Below are 25,150 nucleotides of genomic sequence, written 5' to 3' on the forward strand. Positions count from 1 at the left end.
TTGTGACCTGAGCCGAAGTCAGACACTTAACTGACTGAGGCACCCCTTTTTTAACCTTTTTTATTTGCTATTCTTGAACCAAACAAAGGGCTTTGTAATTTTTCCTTTGTTTTTTATACAATGTGAATTTCCACTTTTTCCCTTTTATGTCTGAACTACGCAGCATACTGCCCACTATATATTTTTCCAGTGTTTGTGTATGTCGAGTTTGTCTTCAAAACTACTTTCTAGTTCTTTTTGTTTAATTTATTCAAAGGCTCTAGGCAGTCACAAACTTTAAGGAATAAAAATGAAAATATTGCAGTGCCTGAGAGGTTTGTTATGGAGAGCTAAAAGTATAATGGAAATGACAAACACTGTATAATTCCTCAAGATTGGAAAAGGTTAATTTGAACAATTAGGGCATGTGGTACTTGAATAAAAATATTGAGGTGGTCTTCAAACTTTCAAATTTTGTTCCTTCCTCAATTAGCTTTTGGGTAAGGCCAGTTTTATATGCCAAAACTGGGACATCTTTCTACCTATTCTTGTTAATATTTTCTTGTAACAACAGCGATTTCTAGAAATCTCAAGAATTTGTTCTTTCATGTCCTAATTCTCTTTAACTATGGTATCCACTATAATTTTACATCTATGTCATGCTAGATTTTGAAAACAGGAGAGATACAGAATGAAAGTTTAGAACTTAGTTCTCGCCCTTATTAAAATAAATAAACAATAATACTTTAAATGCTTTTCTTCTATTTAGATTTGCTCCTTGGTCCTCTGATATTAACCAGTTAAAAACAAACCCCACCATGCAGGTTTGTCTTAAAACATTTTCCATTTTAGGTTTTAAAAGCAGAAAACCCTCATAGGCAGTTTACTATTAAGTCCACATTTATAATCTAATCTGTGTTATTGCCTTACAATTGCTATCTCTAATTTATATCCTTTCTAGTTCTTACTATAAAAGAAATGTAAAGATATTTCTCATTCTTTATCTATGAAAATCAATGATGTAATTGATTCAGTAAAATTTTAGATTAAATCTAAATTCTACGTTTGAATTTTTTATTTAAAAATGTTTTGTTTTTTTTTTAATTGTGCTACAAACACATAACATAAAATATATCATTTTTAACTTCATAGTTAAGTAGTGTTAACTATATTAATGACATCATTGTGTAATAGGTCTTTAGACATTTTTCTTCTTGCAAAACTGGAACTCCAAACCATAGAACAAGTACTCCAGTTTCCCCTCCCTTCAGCACTTGGATACTTTTTGTTTCCATGATTTGACTACTCTAAATACCTCTTAAGTGAAATTATATATAGTATTTGTTTTTTTGGCTCATCTGTATTGTAGCATGTGACAAGATTTCCTTTTTAAAGGTTGAATAATATTCTATTGTATATAGTATACACCACATTTTCTTTATCCATTCATTTATTGATGGATATTTGGGCTGATTTCATCTCCTGGCTCTTTTGTGAATAATGCTACAATGAACATTGGTATGCAGATACCTCTTTGAGATCCTGGTTTCAAGTCTTTTGGATATCTACTGGAAAGTAAAATAGTAATTTGATTTTAGTTTTTTGAGGAGCCTCAAAATAAAAGAGACTTTTTATTAAAAAACTTTTTAATAAAAGAGACCACCCTATTTTTCATTCTTACCAGCAGGGAACAAGGTTCTAATTTCTCTACATTCTTGTCAACACTTGTTATTTTCTGTTTTGTGATAATGGCCCTCTAATGGATGGGAGGTGGCATTTCATTGTGGTTTTGATTTGCATTTCTCTAATAATTAGTGATGTTGAGCATCTTTTCATATGCTTGCAGTCCATTTTGCATGTCTGTAGAGAATTGTTCAGGTCCTTTGCCTGTTTTTTAATTAGCTTGCTTGTTTTTTAATTAAGTAGTAGGACTTCTTTATGTATTCTGGTTATTAACCCCTTCCATCAGATATATTATTTGCAATTATTTTCTCCTGTTCCGCAAGTTACATTTTTGCTCTGTTGATTGTTTCCTTTGATGTGCATAAGTTTTCAAGTTTGATGTAGCCTCCTTTGTTTTGCTTTATTTTGTTGCCTGTGCTTTTGATGTTATATCCAAGAAATCATCACAAAATATGATGTCCTAAAACTTTCTCCCTGTGTTTTCTTCTAGAAATGTTTAGTTTTGGTCTTCCATTTAGGTCTTTGATTTATTTTGAATTAATTTTTATATGTGGTGTAATGGTTCTGTTTCATTCTTTTGCATTTGAATATTGAGTTTTCATACCATTTATTGAAAGACTGTCTTTTCTCCATTGTGTAGCCTTGGCATCCTTGTTGAAAATCCCTTGACCTTATACATAAGAGTTTATTTCTGGGATGTCTGTTCTAGTCTATTGGACCATGTGCCTGTCTTTATGCCAGTACCACACTGTTTTGATTACTATAGCATTGTAACATGTTTTGAAATCAAGAGGTATGGAGGCTCCAACTTTGTTCTTCTGTTCCAGGATTGTTTTGGCAATTCAGGGTCCCTTGAGATTTCATATAGATTTTAGTATGCTTTTTTCTATATCTGTAAAAAATGACATTGGATTTTAATAGACATTGCATGGAAACTTTTGATCACTTTGGGTAGTATGGACATTTTAGCAATATTAAGTGTTCCAGTCCATGAACATGGGATGTCTCCATTTGTGTCTTTTATTTTAATCAACACTGTTTTGTAGTTTTCATATTAAAGGTCTTTTGCCTTTTTGGTTAAATTTACTTCTACATATTTTATTCTCTTTGATGATATTGTAATGGGGTTGTTTTCTTAATTTCTTTCTCAGATTGTTGGTTGTTAGTATATAGAAATATGATTGATTTTGACTTTTTTTTTTTTTATCCTGCTGCATTGCTGAATTCATTTATTAGTTCAAACTTTTTTGTGTGTACCCTTTTGGGTTTTCTGATTATAAGATCATATCATCTGCAAACAGACATCCTCACTTCTTCCTTTCTACTATTGCTGCCTTTTATTTCCTTTTCTTGCATAATTGCTTTGGTGAGATTTTTCCAGTACCATGCTGAAGTTGATGAGAGTGGGCAACCTTACCTTATTCTTGATCTTAGAGGAGTTGTTGTTGAGTATGATGGTAGCTATGGGCTTTTGACATATAGTATTTTTAGGTTGAGGTAGTTTACTGCCATTCCTAACTTGTTGAGGTTTTTTTTGTTTATTTGTTTTTTTATCATGAAAGTGTTGAATTTTATGAAATGCTTTTTCTATAGTAATTGAGAAGATCATGTAGTTTTTTTCTCCTTCATTTTGTTAATGTGGTTTTGATTGATTGATTTATACATTGATTGATTTTCCTGTGTCAAGCTATCTTTGCATTCCAGGGATAAAATCTCACCTGGTCATGTTATATAATTCTTTTAATGTGCTGGTGAATTTGGTTTGCTAAAATTTTGTTGAAGATATTTGCATCTATGTTCATCAGTGATATTAGGCTATAGTTTTCTTTTAGTGTAGGATCTTTGGCTTTAGTATCAGGATATGCTGGCCTGGGTTTGGAAGTTTTCCCTCCTCTTCAATTCTTTGGAAGAGTTGAGGAAGACTGCTGTTAATTCTTTAAATATTCTCCATTGAAGCCATCTAGTCCTTGGTATTTTTTGTTATTAGGATGTTTTTGATTACTAATTCAGTCTGATTTCTTATTCAGGTCTTGTTCAAATTTTTAATTTTTGATTCAGTCTTGGTTATATATTTCCAGGAAGTTATCCATTTCTTCTAGGTTATCCAGTTTGTTGCCATATAATTGTTCATAGTAGTCTTTTATGATCCTTTTTTATTCTATGGCATCAGTTGTAATGCCTTCTCTTTCATCTATGATTTTATTTATGTATTTTTTTTTTCATAGATAATCTAGGTAAAGGTTTTGCCAATTTGTTGATCCTTTAAAATGCCAACTCTTAGTTGATTTTTTTACTACTGAGTTTGTGTTCCTGTTTTATTTATTTCTGCTTTAATCATTATTATTTCCTTCCTTCTTCTGAGTTTAGTTTGTTTTTCTTTAGTCACTTGAAGTATAAAGTTAGATTGTTGATTTCAGGTCTTTTTTTTTCCGATTTTTTTTTTTTTTTTTCCCCAGAGATAGTGTGTGTGAGCACAAGTCAGGAAGGGGCATGGCAGAGAGGGGGAGAAAGAGAATCCCAGGCAGCCTCTGCACTATCAGGGAGGAGCTCTATACGGGGCTCAATCTCTCGAAAAATGAGATCATGACCTGAGCCGAAATCAAGAGTTGGATGCTTACCTGATTGAGCCACCAAGGAGTTCTGGTCTTTCTTCTTTTTTAAGAAAAGCATTTACCACTATAAATTTTCCTCTTATTTTTTTTTTATTTACTTATTTTGAGAGAGACAGAGACAGCGCAGGAGGGGTAGGGACAGAGAGATAGGGAGAGAAAGAATCCCAGGCAGAGCCTATGCTGCCAGTGCAGAGCCCAATGTGGGGATCGAACTCACGAAACAGTGAGATCATGTCCTGAGCCAAAACCAAGAGTCAGACACTTAACAGCTATCCAAGTGCCCCTAAATTTTCCTCTTAGTACTACTTCTGCATAAATTTTTCCTATAAATTTGGTATGTTGTATTTTTGTTTTTATTTGTCTCAAGATATTTTCTAATATCTCTTATGATTTCTTTAATCTATTAGATTAAAAAAAATTTTTTTACTGTTTTTTATTTTATTTTTTGAGAGAGAGAGAGACAGAGAGCACGAGCAGGGGAGGGGCAGAGAGAGAGGGAGACACAGAACGAAAGTAGGCTCTAGGCTCTGAGCTGTCAGCACAGAGCCCAACATAGGTCTCGAACTCATGAACTATGAGATCATGACCTGAGCCAAAGTTGGCGCTCAACCAACTGAGCCACCCAGGTTCCCCTATCTATTAGATTTTTAAGTGTGTTTTAATTTCCACATATTTGTAACTTCTCCGTTTTGTCTTCTGCTATTGATTTCTACTTTTGTTCCATTGTGGTTGGAAAAGATATTTCATCATTTTCATCTTTAGAAATTTGGTGAAGCTTATTTTGTAACCTGATCTATTCCGAAGAATATTCTGTGTGCACTTGAGAAAAATTTGATTTTTCTGCCATTGGGTGAATATTTCTACAAATGTCTGTTTGGTCCATTTGGTCTGTGATATTGTTCAGTTTTGCTATTTCCTTACTGAATTTTTCTCCAGATCATCTCTCCGTTATATAGAATGATGTACTGAAGACTCTCACTGTTGTGTTTCTATCTGTTTTTCAGTTCTATCAATGTTTATATCATTTAGAAGCCATGATGTTATGTGCATATATATTTATTAATATTGTATCTGGTCAGTTGATGCTTTTATCATGTTCTTTTTGTTTCTTGTAATAGTTTTTTACTTTAAAAGCTCTTTTGTGTCTTATATAAGTATGGTCACCCTTTCTCTCTTTTGGTTATCATTTGAATGGAATATGTTTTCCCATTATTTTACTTTTTGCCTGTGTATACCTTTAGATCTAAAGTGAGTTTATTTTTAACAGCATATAGCAGGATCTTGTGTTTTATTCATTAAGCCAATGTATGTCTTTCTGTGGAGAATTTAATCCATTGGGATTTAAAGTAATTTCTGTAGGGAAGAACTTAATTAGTATTTTGTTAATTATTATCTATTTGTCTTGGAATTGTTTTATCTCTTTTTTGTTGCTTACATTCTGTGTGTTTTGTTTATATATTTTTAATTTTTGCAGTGACAGTCTTTAATTTCTTTCTCATTCCCTTTTGTGTATCATCTATAGGTATTTTATCTGTGGTTACCATGGGGGTTACATAGATCATTTTAAACTGGTAACAACTTAACTTCAATCACATTTAAGAACTCTAGTCTTTATATTTTCCCCTCACAGTTTTGTTACTGGTTTTATTATATCTTTTTATATTGTGTATCCTTTAACAAAAATGTGGTTATTTTTGTGTTTAAATTCTATACAAGAATTAAATGTGATTTAATGTACCAGCTTTATAGTAATGCAGGATTCTGTATTTGTGTATTTACCGTTACCAGAGAATTTCATCTTTTTTGTGTGCTTTCTAGTTTCTGTCTAATGTCCTTTCGTTTTCACTTGAGTGACTCCTGTTAGCATTTTTTTGTATTGCATTGTAGATCTAATGGTCATAAATTTCCCTAGCTTTTTATTTATCTAGGAATGTCTTAATTTTGCCTACATTTTTGAATGAAAGTTTTGCTGGATATAGTATTCTTGCTTGGTAGTTTTTTCTTTCAGCATTTTAAATATATCATTCCACTCCCTTTTAGCCTTCTAGGTATCTGCTGAGAAAACTACTGATAATCTTACGGGAGCTCCCTTGAATGTGGTGGGTTGCTTTTCTCTTGTTACTTTCAGAATTCCTTATCTGTGACCTTTAACACCTTGACCGTGTTTTTCAGTGTAGATCTCTTTGAGCTATTCTAGTTGGAGGTTTCTGAGCTTCTTGAATTTGTATTATCAGTTTTCACCCTCAAATTTAGGGAGTTTTGGCCATTATTCAAAGACTTTCTGCTCATTTTCTTTCTCTTCTATTCTTAGATTCCCATATTCATGTATTGGTCCTTTCAGCATTTTCTCATAAGTCCTTTGGGCTCTTTCCCCTTTTTTTCATTCTTTTTTCTTTTTGCTCTTCTAACTCCATAGTTTCAAATGGCTTGTCTTCAAGTTCACTAAGTCTTTATTATGCTCAGTACAGTCTGGTGCTGATGCCCTGTAGTGAAATTTTCATTTCAGTTACTCTTCAGATCCAAAATTTCTTTTGGTTCTGTTTTAGTTTCTATTTGTTAATATTCTTATTTTCTTCATGCATCACTTTTCTAATTTCATTTAGTTTTCTGTCTCTGTTCTCTATTACCTCATTGAACATCTGTATGTCAGTTATTTTGGATTGTTTAATGGATAATCCATAGATCCCTATTTCTTTAGGGTCAGTTTCTGGAGATTTATTTCTTTGGTGGAGCCATATTTCCCTGTTTCTTTGTATGTCTATTTCTGTTATGTTGAAATTTGGGCACTTGAAAAAACAGCCACCTTTCCCTGTCTTTTCACAGTATATTTATACAGAAAAAGACCTTTATTATTCAACTCAGGTAGATACTCTAGCAACCTCTCAAACTTTTTCTAGAGATGCATTTTCACTGAGGTTGTTTGTGTAATCTCTTATCTGAAGAGTCTTGTCTGTTTCTACTTGGGAGCCCCCCCCTCCCCCCGCCCCCCCCCCCCCCCCCCCCGCCAATCATCTGTCTTCCATATTATAGTTTTCATTTTATAAGCCATTGTTTTGGAGGTCCCCCCTGCTCTCTGTCTGTGCTACTATAATTTTTCTGGTGCTGTACCAAGCTGATAGGTTTAACTTGTTCTCATATGGCCTCCAGACATCCAGCATGTACTACTTCCTTCAGGTCAGGTGAAACAGAAACCAGTGCCTCGGTCAGTACCCTGAAAAGCCATAATGTTGCGTGAATGTTCCACTCTTCTCTTTCCTTTTTGAAGGAGAAGCCACAAGTGAGGAATTTTGATTGTGCCATACTGTGTTGGGAGGGGTTTGGGGTATGGTAGGTAAGTGCAACAGACTTTCTTACTCACTACAGTGCATCTCTTCTTGGCCTCGCTATTGCTTGGGGTCCTATACTTCTTGACTGGTTTCTGGAATTCTGACAAAGGAAATTTGGTCCATCGCATGAGAGAAGGAGGGTGTTGGTCTTCCAATTCTACCATCTTGCTGATGTCACCACACTAGTATTTATTTTAAGGACTTCTATCCAGTGACCATACTGTGTTCTAAGCCAATTGTATTTATTTATGCTTTTTTTCTTTTTCTGTTTTTCTCCATGAAATGTTCTTTGCCTTCATCTTAACTATTTTGAATGTACTAATTAATTACTCAAAAGACCTATTTGAAGGTTTTCCTTAAAAACTTTTTTAAAATTGAGAGTGCACAGTTACTTTAATTTGTTTTTCTATTTGTTTAATACGTTTTTGTTCACAGATTTTAAACACCTTTAGAGTAATATATTGTAATTGTATCTTTTGTCCTCTCTACATGTATAACTAATACAGTGCCATACTTGTTGATGAAAATTATCCTTTTATCCTATAAAAAGCATCAAGATTTGTTAATTGAGGGTGCCTGACTGGCTCAGTCGGTTAAGCTTCTGACTCTTGATTTCGGCGAAGGTCATGATCTCTCCTGTTCATGGGATCAAGCCCCACGTTGGGCTCTGCGCTGATGGTGCAGAGCCTGCTTGGGATTCTCTCTCTCCTGTCCTTGTGCTCGCTCTCTCTCTCTCTCTCTCTCTCAAAATAAATAAACATTTTTAAAAAATTAAAAAGAAAAGATTTGTTGATTGAAAAGAGTGATTAATAGCATGTACTTGATGTAATATTAAGCACTTCAATATTTAATTTGTTTTAATACTTATTATTATATTTAAATAAGTCTTGAGAGTTATTTATATTTTTCATTTAAGAAGTAAATAATTATAGTGTAATTACTGATGGAGGCCCAAGTAATGCTTATTTACATGTATAAGAATTCCATTTCTATATTCCCTGTTTTTGGGGGTAAAGGATGAAATTAGTTGATACTTAAGTTTAGAATTGAGACATCTTTTTATGAAGTTACATGTCACCTAGTGGCAAGTATTTATTTTTTAAACAATAACTGTAAAAATAATTTTGATTTGAGAATTTTGATTTGTGACCTTAGGCACCACTTAATTGGTAATCACCTATTTTGGGAAGGAATACATTTGTACCTTGTTTGTTGAGTTTCTGTTGGTAATTTGGTGCCTGCTATGCATGGTATATAGTAGGCATTCACTAGATATTTATTAAATGAGTATGTCTAGTTATTCTTTAGGTTCATATTATTAATATTTATCAGCATGTAAACCGTTTTCACATCATTTTATTTACTCATCTTAAAAACTGAGGTATAGGAATTATTATATTAATCATTCACATGATAAGCAGTTGTCTCAACAGATTAATTTGTTTAAGGCACAGCTAACAAGTGGTAATGCCAAGGTTCAAATTCTTGTCTCATGTAGTAATATTTTCTACTATATTATGGAAGTAACAGATAATATGTTGAGAAACCACATCAGGGTTTTGTTTTGTTTTTTTAATATTAAGTTGGTTTCAGGTGCACAACATAATAATTCAACACTTATATACATTATGAAATGATCACAGTAAGTCTAGTTAAGGTCTTATTTTTAAAGACTCCTTTTGTATTGGGTTTTATTTTACCTGGGTGTTTTTCTCCCCCAGAATCCACCAAACCCACCTGTATCACCAGGAAAGTCTGTGGTTGACGTCAACAGCAATAATAACAATGTGCCATACAGGTGAGAATTGTAAACAATCTGTCAGATTTTTAACAGAACAAGGTTCTGATTCTCTTTATTTTATAAGAATGTTTTGGAGTATATTTCTAGTTATTTTGTAGAGAAGTTTAGTATCCTAAATTAAATAGATTTTTTGTTTGTTTATTTGTTTTGTTTTGCTATAATTATTCATTTGTGGTTGGTGACTGGCTTTGCTAATTTATTATAAGGCTTTTCTTTGGTCATTTAAGATTTAACAACTTGTGTTAAATAGAATTCTTTCAAAGTAACTGAGAAATGCTTTGATTAGGGGTAATAAGAACTAATGTCTACAAATACTAGGATATACGTTTGGTTTTTTGGTAAAAATGTTAAGGACATTAGAATCTAAGAGAAAGACTCTTCCTTAATGCCATAGACCCCAGCGTGCTGAAATCTATGTGCCATCTTGGCCTCAGCATATTCATTTGCACTTTAGTGCTATAGTACCCAAATCTAGTCGCCCTTTTCCCCCTACGGACCACTGCTTTCTCTATAAATTGATGTCCTCCGGAATGGCATTTGCATTGACTATTTGTGTGTATATATATATATATATGTATATTTTGTAGAAATGCAGGCACAGTGAGACAGATGCTGGAGTCCAAAAGGAATGTAAGTGAGAGTGCACCAACATCCTTTCCAACCCCTGTGAATACAGGTAATATTTTTAAACAACAAAATAACATTTTCTTAGGAATTTTATAAAGGCTTTAGTTCTCTGTTCTTACATTATTTTGAGACTGAAATGATCTAAGGAACTGAGCATATTTATCTAAACTTAAATAATGAGTACAAAATTTTATTTAAAAATCAGGATTACAGATATGCAAGAAAATATAGGAATTCAAGTCTCTAGTGCTTCTCAAACTTTCTGGTTTCCATATCCCTGTATAATCTTAAAATATTATTAAGAAACCCAAAGAACTTTTGTTTTTGTGGCTTATAGTAATTGATATTTACTTGGAGTAGAAATTAAAATACAAACTTTTACATGTGTATTCATTTAAAAATAATAACCTATATCATGTAAACACAAATAACATGGTTTAAAAAAAAATTTTTTTTTAGTGTTTATTTATTTTTGAGAGAGAGACAGAGCATAAGTGGGGGAGGAGCAGAGAGAGAGGGAGACAGAATCTGAAACAGGCTTCAGACTCTGAGCTGTCAGCACAGAGACCGATGAGGGGCTCGAACCCACGAACCATGAGATCATGACCTGAGCTGAGGTCGTACGCTTAACTGAGCCACCCAGGCGCCCCACAGATAATGTTTTAACGAAAAAATAACTATTTCCCAAGCTTAAAGCAATTAGTGGAAGTGTTACTGTCTTACAGTTTTACAAATCTGTCTTATACTTAAAACATTAAGACAGTTGAAGATAGCTAGATTCTTCTATCTGTCTCTGCATCCAATCTCTTGCAATTTGTTTTTTTGGTGGAAGTATTTGAATAAAGTTCAGTCTCATACAAATATGTACTTGGGAAAGGGCTAGCCATTTTAGATGATTTGTGAATATTGTTTGACACAGTCAAGTAGTTTATTAATGGTTAGTTGCAAAGTAGAATGTGAAACCATATCAATGAACTTTTCTAAGTTTTTCAGTAAAATCTATTTGTCTGTCTTGGATGGATCTTCTACTAATATCATTCATCAATCATTTGGAAAATACTCAATGAGTTATGTAAGGCTTCTATTATTGACACCTCAATAAACTTTTTAAAAAGCACATTGATTCTGGAGTGTCCAAGTAGCTCAGTCGGTTAAGCGTCTCACAGTTCATGAATGTGAGCCCCGTGTCAGGCTCTGCACTGACAGTTCGGAGCCTGGGGCCTGCTTCAGATTCGTGTCTCTCTCTCTCTCTCTCTCTCTCTCTCTCTCTGCCCCCTCCCTCTTGTGCTCTCTCTCAAAACTAAATAAATGTTTAAAAAAAAAAAAACTTAAAAAAAAATAAGTATCACATTGATTTTTGTCAGAAATGTCTTTGAAGATTTGGGAATCTGTAATGCGCTTAGTGGCAGATACATGTTTTTCCAGAGTTCTAATTTTTTTTTTTTGAAAACTCAAATTGTATTATTGCCAATAAATACTATTAGTTGTTTTCTTTGACTGCCAAGGTTTATTTTCAAGAAAAGGTTTGTTGGGGCACCTGGGTAGCTCAGTTGGTTAAGCATCCAACTCTTGATCTCAGCTCAGGTCTTGGTCTCAGGGTCATGAGTTCAAGCCCCGCTTTGGGCTCCATGCTGGGTGTGGAGCCTACTTAAAGAAAAAAGAGAGAAAGAAAGAGAGAGAGAGGGAGAGAAAGAGAGAGAAAGAGACAGAGAGAGAAAGTAAGAAGAAAGAGAAAGAAAGAAAGAAAAAGAAAGAAAGAAAGAAAGAAAGAAAATTTGTTAAATACCCAGTGTGAATAATCACAGTATGTCTAAGTCATTCTTCCAACTAAAAATGGTCTTCTGTGAAAAAGGTGGTTAGCTTAGTTTTATAACTCAAACAGTAGTACAAGCATTTTGCTTTGAGCCAAACATGCTACTTTGGCATGCAGTGGTAATGCTTGTTGTAGATTTCCTATTTTTTCATGCAGAATACTAAGACCTGTACTCAAGGGCTGAGATTTAATAATAGTTTCTACTACTTCATCATGGACATTCTTGAGTGAAACTGACTTTGTTTTTTACTGTGAACATTTGGGGGTAAAGAATGTATTGACAGTTTGGTACCACTCAATACCTTGATTTTTGTACTGAGGCATCAAGAAGTTTTACTCACCATTGCTTTTGCTCCATCAGTGCAGATATTTACATGGTGAAAAAAATCAAGTAATGTCTTATTGTTATGAAAATAGTTTTGATATTACCAGCTCCCTGAGAGGGTCTCAATAATCTGCACGTGTTCCCCTGGATAACACTTTGAGAATTGCTGCTCTAGTGTGCCTATTGTTTTGGAAACAGTACAGATCAGTGAGAAAGAAGCTTGGTCATCAGTTTGAAACCTGTTCAAATGAAAATAAAGATAAATAGGGGCGACTGGGTGGCTCATTCGGATGAGCGTCCGACTTCGGCTCGGGTCATGATCTCGCAGTTCGTGAGTTTGAGCCCCGTGTCGGGCTCTGTGCTGACAGCTCAGAGCCTGGAGCCTGCTTCAGATTCTGTGTCTCCCTCTCTCTCTGCCCCTTCCCTGCTCATGCTCTGTCTCTCTGTCTGTCAAAAATGAATAAACGTTAAAAAAAAAAAAAAAAAGAAAGATAAATAGTTGAGCCAAAATTACTATAAAACTTCAGTGACCAGCATTTTGATTTTCTCTGGTTTTGGTATTAACTCCCTTATTTCTTAATTCATCTCCCACCTTCAGTGTGTTATGTCCTATATTGTATAATGTCATTAGAGTTTCAGTAGAGGCAGCTTCCCCTTCTTGGTTCCTCCCAGGTAATTCAGTAAAACTTAGTCCACAGATAGAGGTTTCACACATGGTCCGAATGATAAAATACCATGGCCAAGCTTCCTTTATTCATTAATAGTGATGATTCTTCCTAGATTGTCTATTTGAGTTTATATATTGTCATTGTCCTAAGGCATTTATATTTTTAGTGTAGTTTCAAAATTATCTGTATAGCTTCACCAAGTTCAGTGTTTTTTAGTCATTTTACCAGTTACTCTGAAATGACGATAGTAATTTTCAGGCACTGTTTTGATACTGAGAGATTAGTCTTCCATATTAGTCATAAGCTGTGTGCCAAAAATAGATGCAAAAATGTTTCTATAAATTTAATTCTAAGAATTTCCAAAATCTAAGGGGACCCCGTGTGGCTCATTCAGTTGAGAGTCTGACTCCTGATTTCTGCCCACGTCATTGTCTTGCGGTTCATGAGTTCAAGCCTCACTGCATTGGGCTCTGTGCTGACGGTGCTGATCCTGCTTGGGATTCTCACTCTCCCTCTCTCTGCCCTTCCCTGGCTTGCTTTCTGTCTGTCCGTCTGTCTGTCTCTCTCTCTCTCAAAATAAATAAAGTTTAAAAAAGACTTCCAAAATTTAAGTCTTGAAGAAATTGTATTATGAAAGACTTTACTGTAGCAATTGCAGTGCATTAAATTTGTATTGTATTATCCTAGCTGATAAATGAAGACAGCCATTTAAACTGAGACTTCTTTTTTCTTTCTATAGTATCTTCAACCAATCTTGTCACTCCTCCAACAGTTGTCAGTAGTCAACCTAAGTTGCAGACTCCAGTTACTTCGGGTTCTCTGACAGCAACGTCAGTTCTTCCTGCACCCAACACAGCTACAGTAGTTGCTACTACTCAGGTGCCTAGTGGAAATCCCCAACCTACAATCTCTTTACAACCTTTACCAGTGATTTTGCATGTACCTGTTGCGGTATCCTCCCAGCCTCAACTCCTACAGAGCCATCCAGGGACTTTAGTGACCAATCAACCGTCTGGCAACGTTGAGTTCATTTCTGTACAAAGCCCACCTACTGTGAGTGGTCTCACCAAAAATCCAGTATCCTTGCCAGCCTTGCCAAACCCCTCTAAACCAAACAATGTTCCTTCTGTGGCCAGTCCTAGTATTCAAAGGAACTCTCCTGCCAGTGCTGCAACCTTAGGAACAACACTTGCTGTACAGGCTGTTCCAACAGCACACTCTATTGTACAAGCCACAAGGACTTCTTTACCTACAGTAGGCCCATCGGGACTCTATAGTCCATCAAATAATCGAGGTCCTATACAGATGAAAATTCCAATTTCTGCTTTTAGTACTTCGTCTCCTGCAGAACAGAGCAGCACTACTACCCCAAGAATTGGTAAGTCACTATATAGGCTTAATAATAGAAATACAAGCATGTTAATGGCCTTTAGATAATTGAATATTTGTGTTTGTGGAAGTGCTATCTTTATTTGAAGAAGAAAGTAAATAGAATACCCTGGAGATTACTTTTAGTAAGTTTTTAGCTACCTAAGAAATGATGTTGTTAAAATGGTATTTGAGATACAGTTTATTTTGAATGAAAAGTTAGCATTTGTAATGTAGCTTTTAGTAATTTTTCCTAATCTGGGTGAAATTTTTCCTTTAGGCTTTGAGGCAAGCATTATGAATTTCTTTTATTATGCGTTTGGCAGGAATATCTGAATAGAACAAATTTATTTTAAAGTATCTAATTTACAGAATATATGCATATAAGAGGAAATGACAAACAACATATCTTCCCTACGCATGTGGAAAAATCCTTTGTGCATTCATCACTCACGTCTTCTAAATTTGAACAATTTAAAAATAGGTTCTTCTCTCTAATTTATTATAAAATGTTTGACTGCTTCTTGTTTTATCTTTTATATATTTCCCCTGTGACATAGTATATGATTATGTTTGTATATGTCTGTATACTCTCCAGAATTGCAAAAAGGAGAAATGGATTTTACCTGTATTTAAAATCTGTAAAACTCTATGTCTTCCTTGTCTTTAGAAAGCACACATTTTGTATGCGTTATTGAACTTACTTATTCTTCATTTCTGGCCTCACATTTATTTCCACTATTGTAAAGTGGCTAAATGGGTAGGCATAATGTGTATAGTGAAATTGTTGTAATATCTCTTATTGATATAGTGACCATGAAATATAAGAAACATTCTAAAATACAAAATTACTTTTGTAAGTGAGATATACAAGCCTTTTGTTTTCTTTAATTTCCCATGTAGCCATTAGTAGTGTATTTGCCCTTCAAGTATATTTACTCATATAAATAGTGATTGTATTTTGTATTTCACAAGGCTGTTGAGAGAATAAATGGGTGGCTGATCAGAATTAACAGTGGACTGGAGCTAAATGTCAGCTTCATACAAATTTACATCTGGGATATAAGAAGAAATCTGAAATTTTATATAAAAATGCAATTATTAATATGAGTATTTAAAATGTAAATGCTTGCATAGTACAGTAACAGTATTTGTTAGCCTTATCTGCTACCACATTATTCTTTAGACACTCTAATCCATGTTTGCAGCACTGAAAGATACTTGCTTTTTAAATGAGGTCAGTGAACAAGATTTTAAGGGGGTTACTTCATTTTTCTTTAACTTCTTTTTTTCTAATCCTTAGTATTTTTTAATATGTCAGGTAGAAGGTGATTTCTCCTAGACATTGTTTTATGTGATTTTTGAGTTTTTCCACTTTATGAAAGATTGAGCCTAAGTTGACACTTTTTAATTCATGGTCACAAAATAAGACAAATCCTTAAATATAGAAGTTTTCCTAAAAGACTATGGCCTGAAAAGAAATAAATAACTTAAAAGATATTGTTTAGTTTTGTGAATGCTCATACCCTAAATACTTCTACAGGTATCAGAGTTATAATTTAATTATTCTGTTTTCTTAAAATACTTATGAACATTTGTTGACACAAAGGGTATATGTTTCCCAAAATTACCTAGCTAAGGTATTCTATTAGTCATAGTAAGTGTCAGTTTGTTTCATATTCATTTAATGACTTGACTGTTCTTAATTGTTTTGTATGTAAAACTAATAATTTTCACAATCATTTTTAATCAGTACATCATTCTACTTATGTGATAATATACATTTATACTTACACTTAAAATTAATTTTTTAATATATATTTATTTAACACATATTATGTACTTTATTGTATAAATTATTTTAAGGAGATCATTGTTTCAAGTTCTATTTAGAGTGCTTACCTACATTTGAAAGTAACTTATTGGATATTAACCATAAATGTGAATGATAAGCTTTCTTTGCATACTGTTCATAATGTTAATTAGAATGAGATCTGATGTGGCACGCCTGGGTGGCTCAGTCAGTTAAGCGTCCGACTTCAGCTCAGGTCATGATCTCATGGTTGGTGGGTTCAAGCACCACATCAGGCTCTGTGCCGACAGCTCAGAGCCTGGAGCCTGCTTCAGATTCTACGTCTCCTTCTCTCTCTGCCCTCCCCCACTTGCTGTCTGTCTCCCTCTGTCTCAAAAATAAATAAACATTAAAAAAAAAAAAAGTGACATCCGATGCAATGATATATTTTTTTTATCATGCAAAATTTTAGAGGTGCCATCAATGACATTAAAGTAGGCCTTTAGCTATTTAGGCTTCCCAAAACCTAAACTGAAGCCATATGGCAAATTTTGGCTGAATATGAAGGTTGAAGCCAACCTTTAATACATTTGTAGTATGCTAAATATATTAGTTCTATAATTAAAACATTTTAAGTCTTATGTAGGTATTATTGATTTAATGAGAACATAAGCTATCCAACTAGAATGCATGAATTTGTATTTTATTATAGTTCATGTCCCCTTATGTATTAAGTCAGTATTTTCTGTTTCTATAGTAAAGAAAAAAATCATCCTAAAGACTGCTAGGAGATTTAGGGTATAAGTTGTAGTTAATATTATTTATTCATGAAATATTGAATACCTGTAACTCTTCTAAAATCCTGCAGGCACACAGAAATGTACAAAATAGTTCCTATTCTCACCAAACTCACAATTAAATAGGGAACCTTGCCATTAAATAAGTAATTAACTATAAATGTGATGAATGTTAAGATATGAGGTTCCTGTGAGAGGATGTGGGAGATCTGGAAAAGGTATGTGATAATATATGGAAAGGTGATAGGCAGAGGAATTAAAGGATTTTTGCAGAGGAGTGTGACATCCCTGAACACTGGCTGCAATAAGAAGAATGCTTTGGCGAGGATAAAAGTAGGGTTAGAGAGACCAGTTAGGAAGCTGTGGTAGTAATCCAGATGAGAGATGGTGTTGTGAAAATGATTTAAAAGTTTTGCATTCAATTCATTTTAATACACCAAATATCCAGCACCTAATAAGGAATACTACTAATTGGCACTTCTGTAAAAACCCTTTTATGACTTCAGTAAAAATACAGTGTTGGTTAAATATGACATCATCTTTTAAGAATAGTAAAATAGAGAGGTTTCCCAAATGATAGAAAGATTTTAAGGTACAATTTCTAATTTCTCACCCTGACCAGTTTTATTGATAGATTTACAGTCATCTGAAGTAGATATTATAAGTGAAATGGTAAACTGTTACATTAAGAATCAAAAAAGTCTACAATAAAGGCACAGAGAATATTTATTAAAAACCTAGATTAAGGAAGATTATTACAGTTATGGGAATAAAATCCTTCTAAGCCCAAATGAATATATTCTAACATTATATATAAAAAACTTTGGTGGTAAATCACTGATGTTTTGTAATGTCATCAGTGTATATTAATACTCTGCCATGTAGGATCAGTAAAATGGAATTTGTTTTTTACTAAGTAATATTTCAGGGACTTCACAGTCCAGAACAGATGCTGATGCATTATAAATGAAGTACTTTTAAGATATTTTTTTTAAAAAGTAAGGAATATATTAATATATTCTTCCTACAAGAAAACTAAGATAATTTAAAAAGGGTAGGGAGAAATTACAAGGGCCTCCTTTTTACTTCTGTAGCCTGGAAAACCCTCTTTTAATAGGTAGATGTTTATCCAAAATTTTTTGACATACAGGTGTGTGTGTGTGTGTGTGTATGTATGTGTGTATTTTATATATAATGAAATACATAGTACTGTTTCCTTTTAGCATAAATAATTTACTTTATATGTGTTCTGATGATTTGAAATGAAAGAATTCCCATATTTTAACCAAGAATATTACTATCTACAGAAAGCAAGGATAAGAATTTTTCAGCATTGGAAATTCACCACATTACCAAAGAGGAAAAGCTAAATAATTACCTCAGTAGATGCTAAAGACATTTGATAAAGTTTAATACCTTCTCTTTAGAAGTTGAGTCAGAAAACCATACTTGATTGATTTTCTCTGCTGTTCTAGAAGTAACTTTTGTGTGTATGTATGCATGTGTATCACAAACTCAATGTAAGTTAATTGAAAAATGACTAAAGAAAAATCTGATTTAACTACTGAGATTATGCATGTAAATTTTCTCAGAATCCTCGTGTAATGATTTTGCTAATGAATTTATTATGCTTTTTGCCATGTCATTAAATCTTTTTCTCCAAAGGTATATAGTATGGAAAAATTGTATTTTATTTAACCATTTACTTATGTGAGGACGTTTAAGTTATACATATCCTAAATTATTTCCAAAGATATTCTCTAGGATAGAATTAAATATTCTGGGCAATGGGTATGTGAAATTTTTTTCTCTATTGTAAATTTGCTCTTTTGAAATTTACTGTAGCAGTGGTCTATGAGAGAGTTCATTTGCATATATGACATGATGACAGAAAAAAAATAATTGGAGAAAGTTACATGAATTGTTGCATATAAAACAACCAACCTTTTTACGTTTTGTAGGTGCTTTTAAAATGGGTTTTTTTTTTTTTTTTGACTCCTCAGAAAACCAGACAAACAAAACAATAGATGCTTCTGTTAATAAGAAAGCAGCTGATAGCACATCACAGGTAAGATTTTTTCCTTCTATTTCAAAGTAAAATTCCAGTTATAGTCCTCAGGGATAATGGATTTCCATCAATATTTTTTAATACAATGAAAATTATTCTAAGTTAATCATACTTTTCAGACCTAGAATTTGTTTTTGTATTTCAGTTTCTACTTTTGAGATCGCTTACTTGTGCATTCATTAATATTGTATTTTCCTTCATTTCTTTGAACTTTTTTTTTTTTTTAGAGAGGGGGGAGGGAAGAGGGAGGGAGGGGGAGAGAGAATCCCAAGCAGGCTCCACACTCAGCACAGAGCTTGATGTGGGGCTTGATCTCACAACCCTGAGATCATGACCTGAGCCAAAATCAAGAGCTGGTTGCTCAACCAACTGAGCCACCCAGCAACCCCTCTTTGAACCTGTTTTTTAAAGCTGCTTTTAAGCCTTTGCTGAATTCAACATCTGGTTCTACTTGGACTTATTTTCTGTTGACTGTCTTTTGTCTTTAGTTGGGTTCTTTTTTACTGGGCTTTGCATGGTTAGTAATTTTTGATAAATTTAAAATTTAGAAAATTTTGAAAAGTGGACCTTATAAAATACACTGCAGCAAGTGGATTCTGTTGCATTCTTTAAGGATTTAAGAACTTTTAGTTTTGGATTTTAGATTGTGGTGTGTGTTGACAAGTCATTTTCAATGAAGTCATCATCATAGAAAGATTTAGAATTACGTCATTACCTTCAGATTGGGCCTGAAGTTTTTAATGTCAAGGCATTGTTTCCTTTAATTTTGTGAAGTCTGAGTTTTGCAGTTTTTAAAAACCTTAATCATTTGGAGCTGATCTCAGTATGGTATAAAGTAATTATGATTAGCATTTATTACACAGCACGTGTTATGCCTAGTGTTAAGCTCTTTCTATGCATATTTGGAATCGTCCTCATAACAGATCGCATATCCATACTTTGGAAATTGAGGATATTACCTTTTAACATAAATTTACATAGCTAATATGTGTTGGAACTAAAAGATGCCATCGGTCTTTTTGACTCAAAGATACTGGTTCTTTAGGTCTGTGTTGTACTACTTTCCTTTTTTGTTGCTATTGTGGAGTTAAAAAAAATTGTTTTAATTGCATTTCTGATGATTTAGGACAATGGGTTGACTTTGGTCAAATTGGATGTTAGTTAATAGTATAGCACACCATATCTTATCCTACCATATAAAATTTTTAGGGAAGAAACTTAGGTCATTTTGTGTAACTTAATTCTAGCTTTGAAGTTGCTTTTGGCACTTTGGTGAATTAATATTGGTATTAATATTAGTGTAGTAAATAATATTAATGTAATGTTTGTAGAATTCATCAACGTTTTAAATGTTGGAAAATATATAGTGTTTGTGTTTAATCACTTACCAGTTAAAGTACCTAATCACTTTAATAGCTCTATGCAATTGACAGATTTAGAGAAAAAAAAAACAACTTGTAGAATTTCTTGTGAGAATGTTTCACAATTATTTTTTATATGACATATGTTATGAGTATTCGGGGATCATTTATCTGACAAACTCTTTTTTTTTCAGGTAGTGCCTTTTAGGGGGGGGTCCAGATTGAACCAGGCTACTCATTTATTCTTGTTGCCCCTTAGTATTTAAGTTTTATTCTATGTCTGCTAGAGTTTCCTTTGCAAAATACAGAAATTTTGTTTTTCAGAGTGGAAAAGCCACAGGCAGTGATTCAGGTGGTGTCATTGATCTCACAATGGATGATGAAGAGAGTGGAGCTTCACAAGGTACTTACAAGTAATGGTACCAGTACCAAGGAATGCTTTGTAGCATTTTTTTCTCTTAATTCAGTATGATAATCAGTGAAGACAGATATCTACAGCATTATCCTTGATACATTTGTATCTATGTTAGAAAGAGAGTTTTTTATATTAGAATTTAAAAATTGAAATCTAATCTGGATGAATATGAACAAAGCATAGAGAAAAACAGAGCAGTTAAGAGACTGTTTAACTTCTAGAACACTCCTCTTTTTATATCTTATTTCACTTGATCTTTGCAGTAACCGTATAATGCCTATTTTATAGTTGAGAGTAGATTCAAAGAGAACAAGTCAGAGTCAATTAGGGAGCTGGGGATCAAACCCATGTCCTCTGACTCTAAATTAAGTGTTCTTTCTGCATATGTATGTGTGTGCACACATGCACATTCAGGTGCCCTTTAATGTAGGTACTATCACGTGTGTATACATTTAATTTTGGTTATTTGAATTAATTTTCTTTATTTAGTATTATATAAACAAAAATGAAGGTGATGTTAAAAACCTGCACACCAAATTCTTCAATATTATTTTGAGTTACAGTATTTAGAAATTACAACCAATATTCTTAGTTATTCTTCTCCAATGTTAATAGGTAATCTGAATAAAAAGTTCAGTAATTAAATATACTTAGAGAAATGCTGAATGAAACAAAATTGTATGGTTTTTTTTCCTTTTATACAGACTTCTCTGAGCTTTTCTATGCTAATCTATAATTTTTCCAAGAGAAATTCAAGATATAAAGTATTTCTCAAACTTACTTGCACAACTATTCACAGACATATCTGTGAAACTGTGTGGTGATAATTATATAATGCATATGGAAAAACTAAGATAAGGTAGTCAGCTAATTGTTATGTTAAAGACATTAAATTTAAAAATCACCTAAAGTTTAAATATTTTAGGGAATAAGATTCATTGGTTTTAGGAAAACAAGCTGATTATGTGATAGGAAGTCAATTTTTTTGTATAACTGATGTAAAATTGGAAGATTTATGCCATCATTTGTCAGAATTGAATTCATACCACTATGATTATTTTTTACATAAAACGTTTCAAATTATTTGCATTGATTTTTCTTTTTTTTTATTTTTATAGACAAGTCTAAATATAATGAATCCCTAGAGGACAAAATAAATACTTGTTATTTTTTAGAGGACACAGTCAGGGCTGATTCTAAAAGTTTTCAGTGCTCTGACTGCTCCCTTTCTAGCATCCCTGCCTCATGGGGTCTTTTCCTATGGCCTCAGCTTTGCACCTTAAATTTTTCCATTGTACTGTCCTCCCTCCATCAGGACCCAATTAACATAGCTACAGCCTTAAATTTTATTTACATTTTAGTGCAGAATTCCTTAGGACAGAAATCAATGGGGATCATTTTGGATAGAGGGCTTTTGGTTATACTCTTTACATTATGCCATATAGTGGTTACCTAGTATTTAAGGCTTGTTCTGAGATGCAAACATTTATTCCATAGGCTATATAAGACTTTTTTTGAGATTAGACACTATGTGTATCTTATTTTAAAGACTGGGTAGTGTAAATAAGCAACCATCTGTATTATCAAACAAAAGAACCTAAACAACAGTAATTGGAGTTCAAGATTGCTGGTGAAAAGCTCATTGATTTATAGGTATTTGTTTAGGAGATTGTCCTTGACAATAGATACATAGATATATATGAATTAGGAAATGAAATTACTCTGATTGACATGATATTGTATTGAGTTCAAAAATAGTATTCATTCATAAAAAAATGTAAGATTGTATCTCTGTAAATGTGAATTAGAAGATGTGATAGAACCAACAGTGAATTATTTAAGGTTGTGATGTGGTGTTTCAACCTAGCAAATATACACATAATTAAATTGGAAATAAATTGTTTTCTTAGTGGTAATTGTAACTGAGGGGCAAGCAAACACAAAATTCACAAATACGAGAAGAACCTGTATTTCTGATTTTTTTTTTCTATCAGTAATCACAATGTCTCACTTTTAATTAATAGACCCGAAAAAGCCAAATCATACCCCTGTGTCAACCGTGGGTTCTTCTCAGCCTGTGTCTCGACCATTGCAACCCATCCAGCCAGCACCACCTCTTCAACCATCTGGGGTGCCAACAAGTGGACCATCACAGACAACCATACATTTACTACCTACAGGTAGACTTGCTGAATCATTGAGTTGAAGCTTTTAGTTTTGCCTCCAGTGAAATACGACTATGGAATTAAGTGGAAAGAATAGACAGGAGATTAAGGATAATTTTCTGTTATTTTGAAGACAGTGCATCTTTTTGAATGGAGTATAACTTAGTTTTGCTGACCATCTTAAGTAATGGCACTGATACGGAGTGGTTATAAAGAAGAAAAATGTATATGTCTTTGTCATCTGCCACTGTAAGCAGCAGAAATGAATATAGTTTCTCTGGAAGGGATGGGTGTAATGATTTGTTCTGGTTCTTGAAGTAATAAGTGACTGATGAAATAAGAAATTTTAAATGATTCTTAACTTGAACTAGTTTTAACTGGCCTAACACTATCGTTGGGAGATACATACTAGTATTTTACTGACTGCCTTTCCAGAAGTTATAAATCTGACATTTTCAAGATGTACCCTAGATCTCCTAAACTGTTTGAAAGCCAATCAAGACGGTTTGCCTTTTTTAATAAAATGTTCCATCATTTTATTAGTGTAAAGACTAAAGACTTTAGTAAGTAAGCCATTAGTAAAGAAAACCTTTTTATCTTTGTCATATCCACTGTTTACCTACAAATTTATTTTATTATAGAATGCATTTTTCCATATAAAAGTAGATTTATTATTTTTATTGTATAGTTAATGTGTGATCATTTGTAAAATGTGATAGTAATTCAGAGAGTTAATAACAAGAAAATGTTAACTCCTAAAGTAATTATTATAGTTCCATGCTGTTGGTGAACATTTAGGACTTTTTTGATAGATATATGTTAATATCACTCAAGGTATGAATGTTCTTTGGAACATAGATTAGGAGGAATGCTGGAGTAGAGAAGGAAGAATTCTGTATTTTAATTGATGTTTTATTGTTTTGAATAAGGGATGGCTCAGTTCACCTAAAGAAAATGTCAGTAACAATAGCTAGCCAGTTTCGTGAACTGTGAGTATACAGTTACTCTTGGATTTATGCCATTAGTAGAAAGCCTAAAGGGGCCCAAATTCCACTCTACTAGGAATAATTAAACATTAAGGAGTGAAAATTTGCTGTTTTAAGTCACTCCCTTAAGATCATGCTCTTAAGTCTTTATCTTCACGTGCTTATTACCTAGTCAAACAAGAGTGGGAAAGGCATTGGGCATGGTTGAGGCAGCCTTTTCTTCTGAAGCTTGGACTATAATAATAGTGTTCTTAATTTTGGTTGGCTTTACTACTTTTATGTTTCAAGATTACAAAAAGAGACTGTTATCTGTATTTCTGTCTTTATTATAGTTAATTAGATTTTGTACAGCATTCATTACAATTAATACTGTTTAGTTAACATAGAACTTAACTGCATTTTGATATGTTTTCTCTGCTTTTCATTAGCTCCAACCACCGTGAATGTAACACATCGTCCAGTAACTCAGGTGACCACAAGACTCCCTGTGCCGAGAGCGCCTGCAAACCACCAAGTGGTTTATACAACCCTCCCAGCACCACCAGCTCAGGCTCCCCTGCGAGGAACTGTTATGCAGGCTCCTGCTGTTCGGCAGGTCAATCCCCAAAACAGTAAGAGACTCTTTTCTTGTGTAGGGCCCCAAGTTATATGTAGTTCTTTAGCATTTAGTTGGCTTGTATTAACATTAGATTTGAGAAAAAATGCTTATAATATCATAACAAAACTAATATTAAGTTTTTCTTCCCTTTGGAGACTTAACCAGAAAAATTGGACATGTATATTATATGATTTGTGTTCCAGGTGTTGTCTTCAATTTAACTGTATTTATGGTTTATACTCTCAAAATACTCTGTTTGATACTGGTCTGTACTCTGTTAAGAGATACATTGCCTAATTAAAGTGGGAATGATCAATTGTGGCTTGGCCCAGATAATGGAAATAGTGGTAAAGAATAGCTTCCAATGAGAGAGTCTTAAAGATATGGAAGGTGGGCTGAGAAGTAAAAGATCAGAAAATGTTAAAGGAAATCTATTGTTTGCATGCACATGCACACACACACAACACATGTGTTTATATACATATATACATACAGATACATACTTTATATATATATTATATTTGGTAGTAAAATATATTGTGCATATAGAGGTTTATATACAAAGCATATGTAAAGTTTATTATTATTTTTTTAATGCTTTTATTTTATTTTTCAGAGAGAGAGAGAGTATGAGCAGGGAAGGTGCAGAGAGAGGGGGCTGCAGAGGATCCAAAGCAGGCTCTGTGCTAACAGCAGCGAGCCAGATGCAGGACTCAAACTCATGAACCATGAGGTCATGACCTGAGCCAAAGTTGGACGCTCAACT

General features: G+C 33.4%; 1 protein-coding gene across 5 annotated transcripts in view; it reads left to right on the plus strand.

Moving 5' to 3' along the window:
* The window catches only part of ATF7IP (activating transcription factor 7 interacting protein), a 120,729-nt gene that overhangs the window by 82,138 nt on the left and 13,441 nt on the right, over window positions 1–25,150 (plus strand). For all 5 annotated transcript variants that reach the window (XM_060658310.3, XM_060658309.2, XM_060658308.2 and 2 more), the window contains exons 7-13: window positions 9,322–9,398; window positions 9,989–10,077; window positions 13,574–14,212; window positions 18,795–18,859; window positions 20,545–20,623; window positions 22,660–22,815; window positions 24,215–24,397. In XM_060658310.3, coding sequence (XP_060514293.1) covers window positions 9,322–9,398; window positions 9,989–10,077; window positions 13,574–14,212; window positions 18,795–18,859; window positions 20,545–20,623; window positions 22,660–22,815; window positions 24,215–24,397 — 1,288 coding nt within the window. The remainder of the gene's footprint in view (window positions 1–9,321; window positions 9,399–9,988; window positions 10,078–13,573; window positions 14,213–18,794; window positions 18,860–20,544; window positions 20,624–22,659; window positions 22,816–24,214; window positions 24,398–25,150) is intronic.

The sequence above is a fragment of the Panthera onca genome, chromosome B4, assembly GCF_046562875.1.
Source record: "Panthera onca isolate mPanOnc1 chromosome B4, mPanOnc1 haplotype 2, whole genome shotgun sequence".
NCBI lineage: Eukaryota > Metazoa > Chordata > Mammalia > Carnivora > Felidae > Panthera > Panthera onca.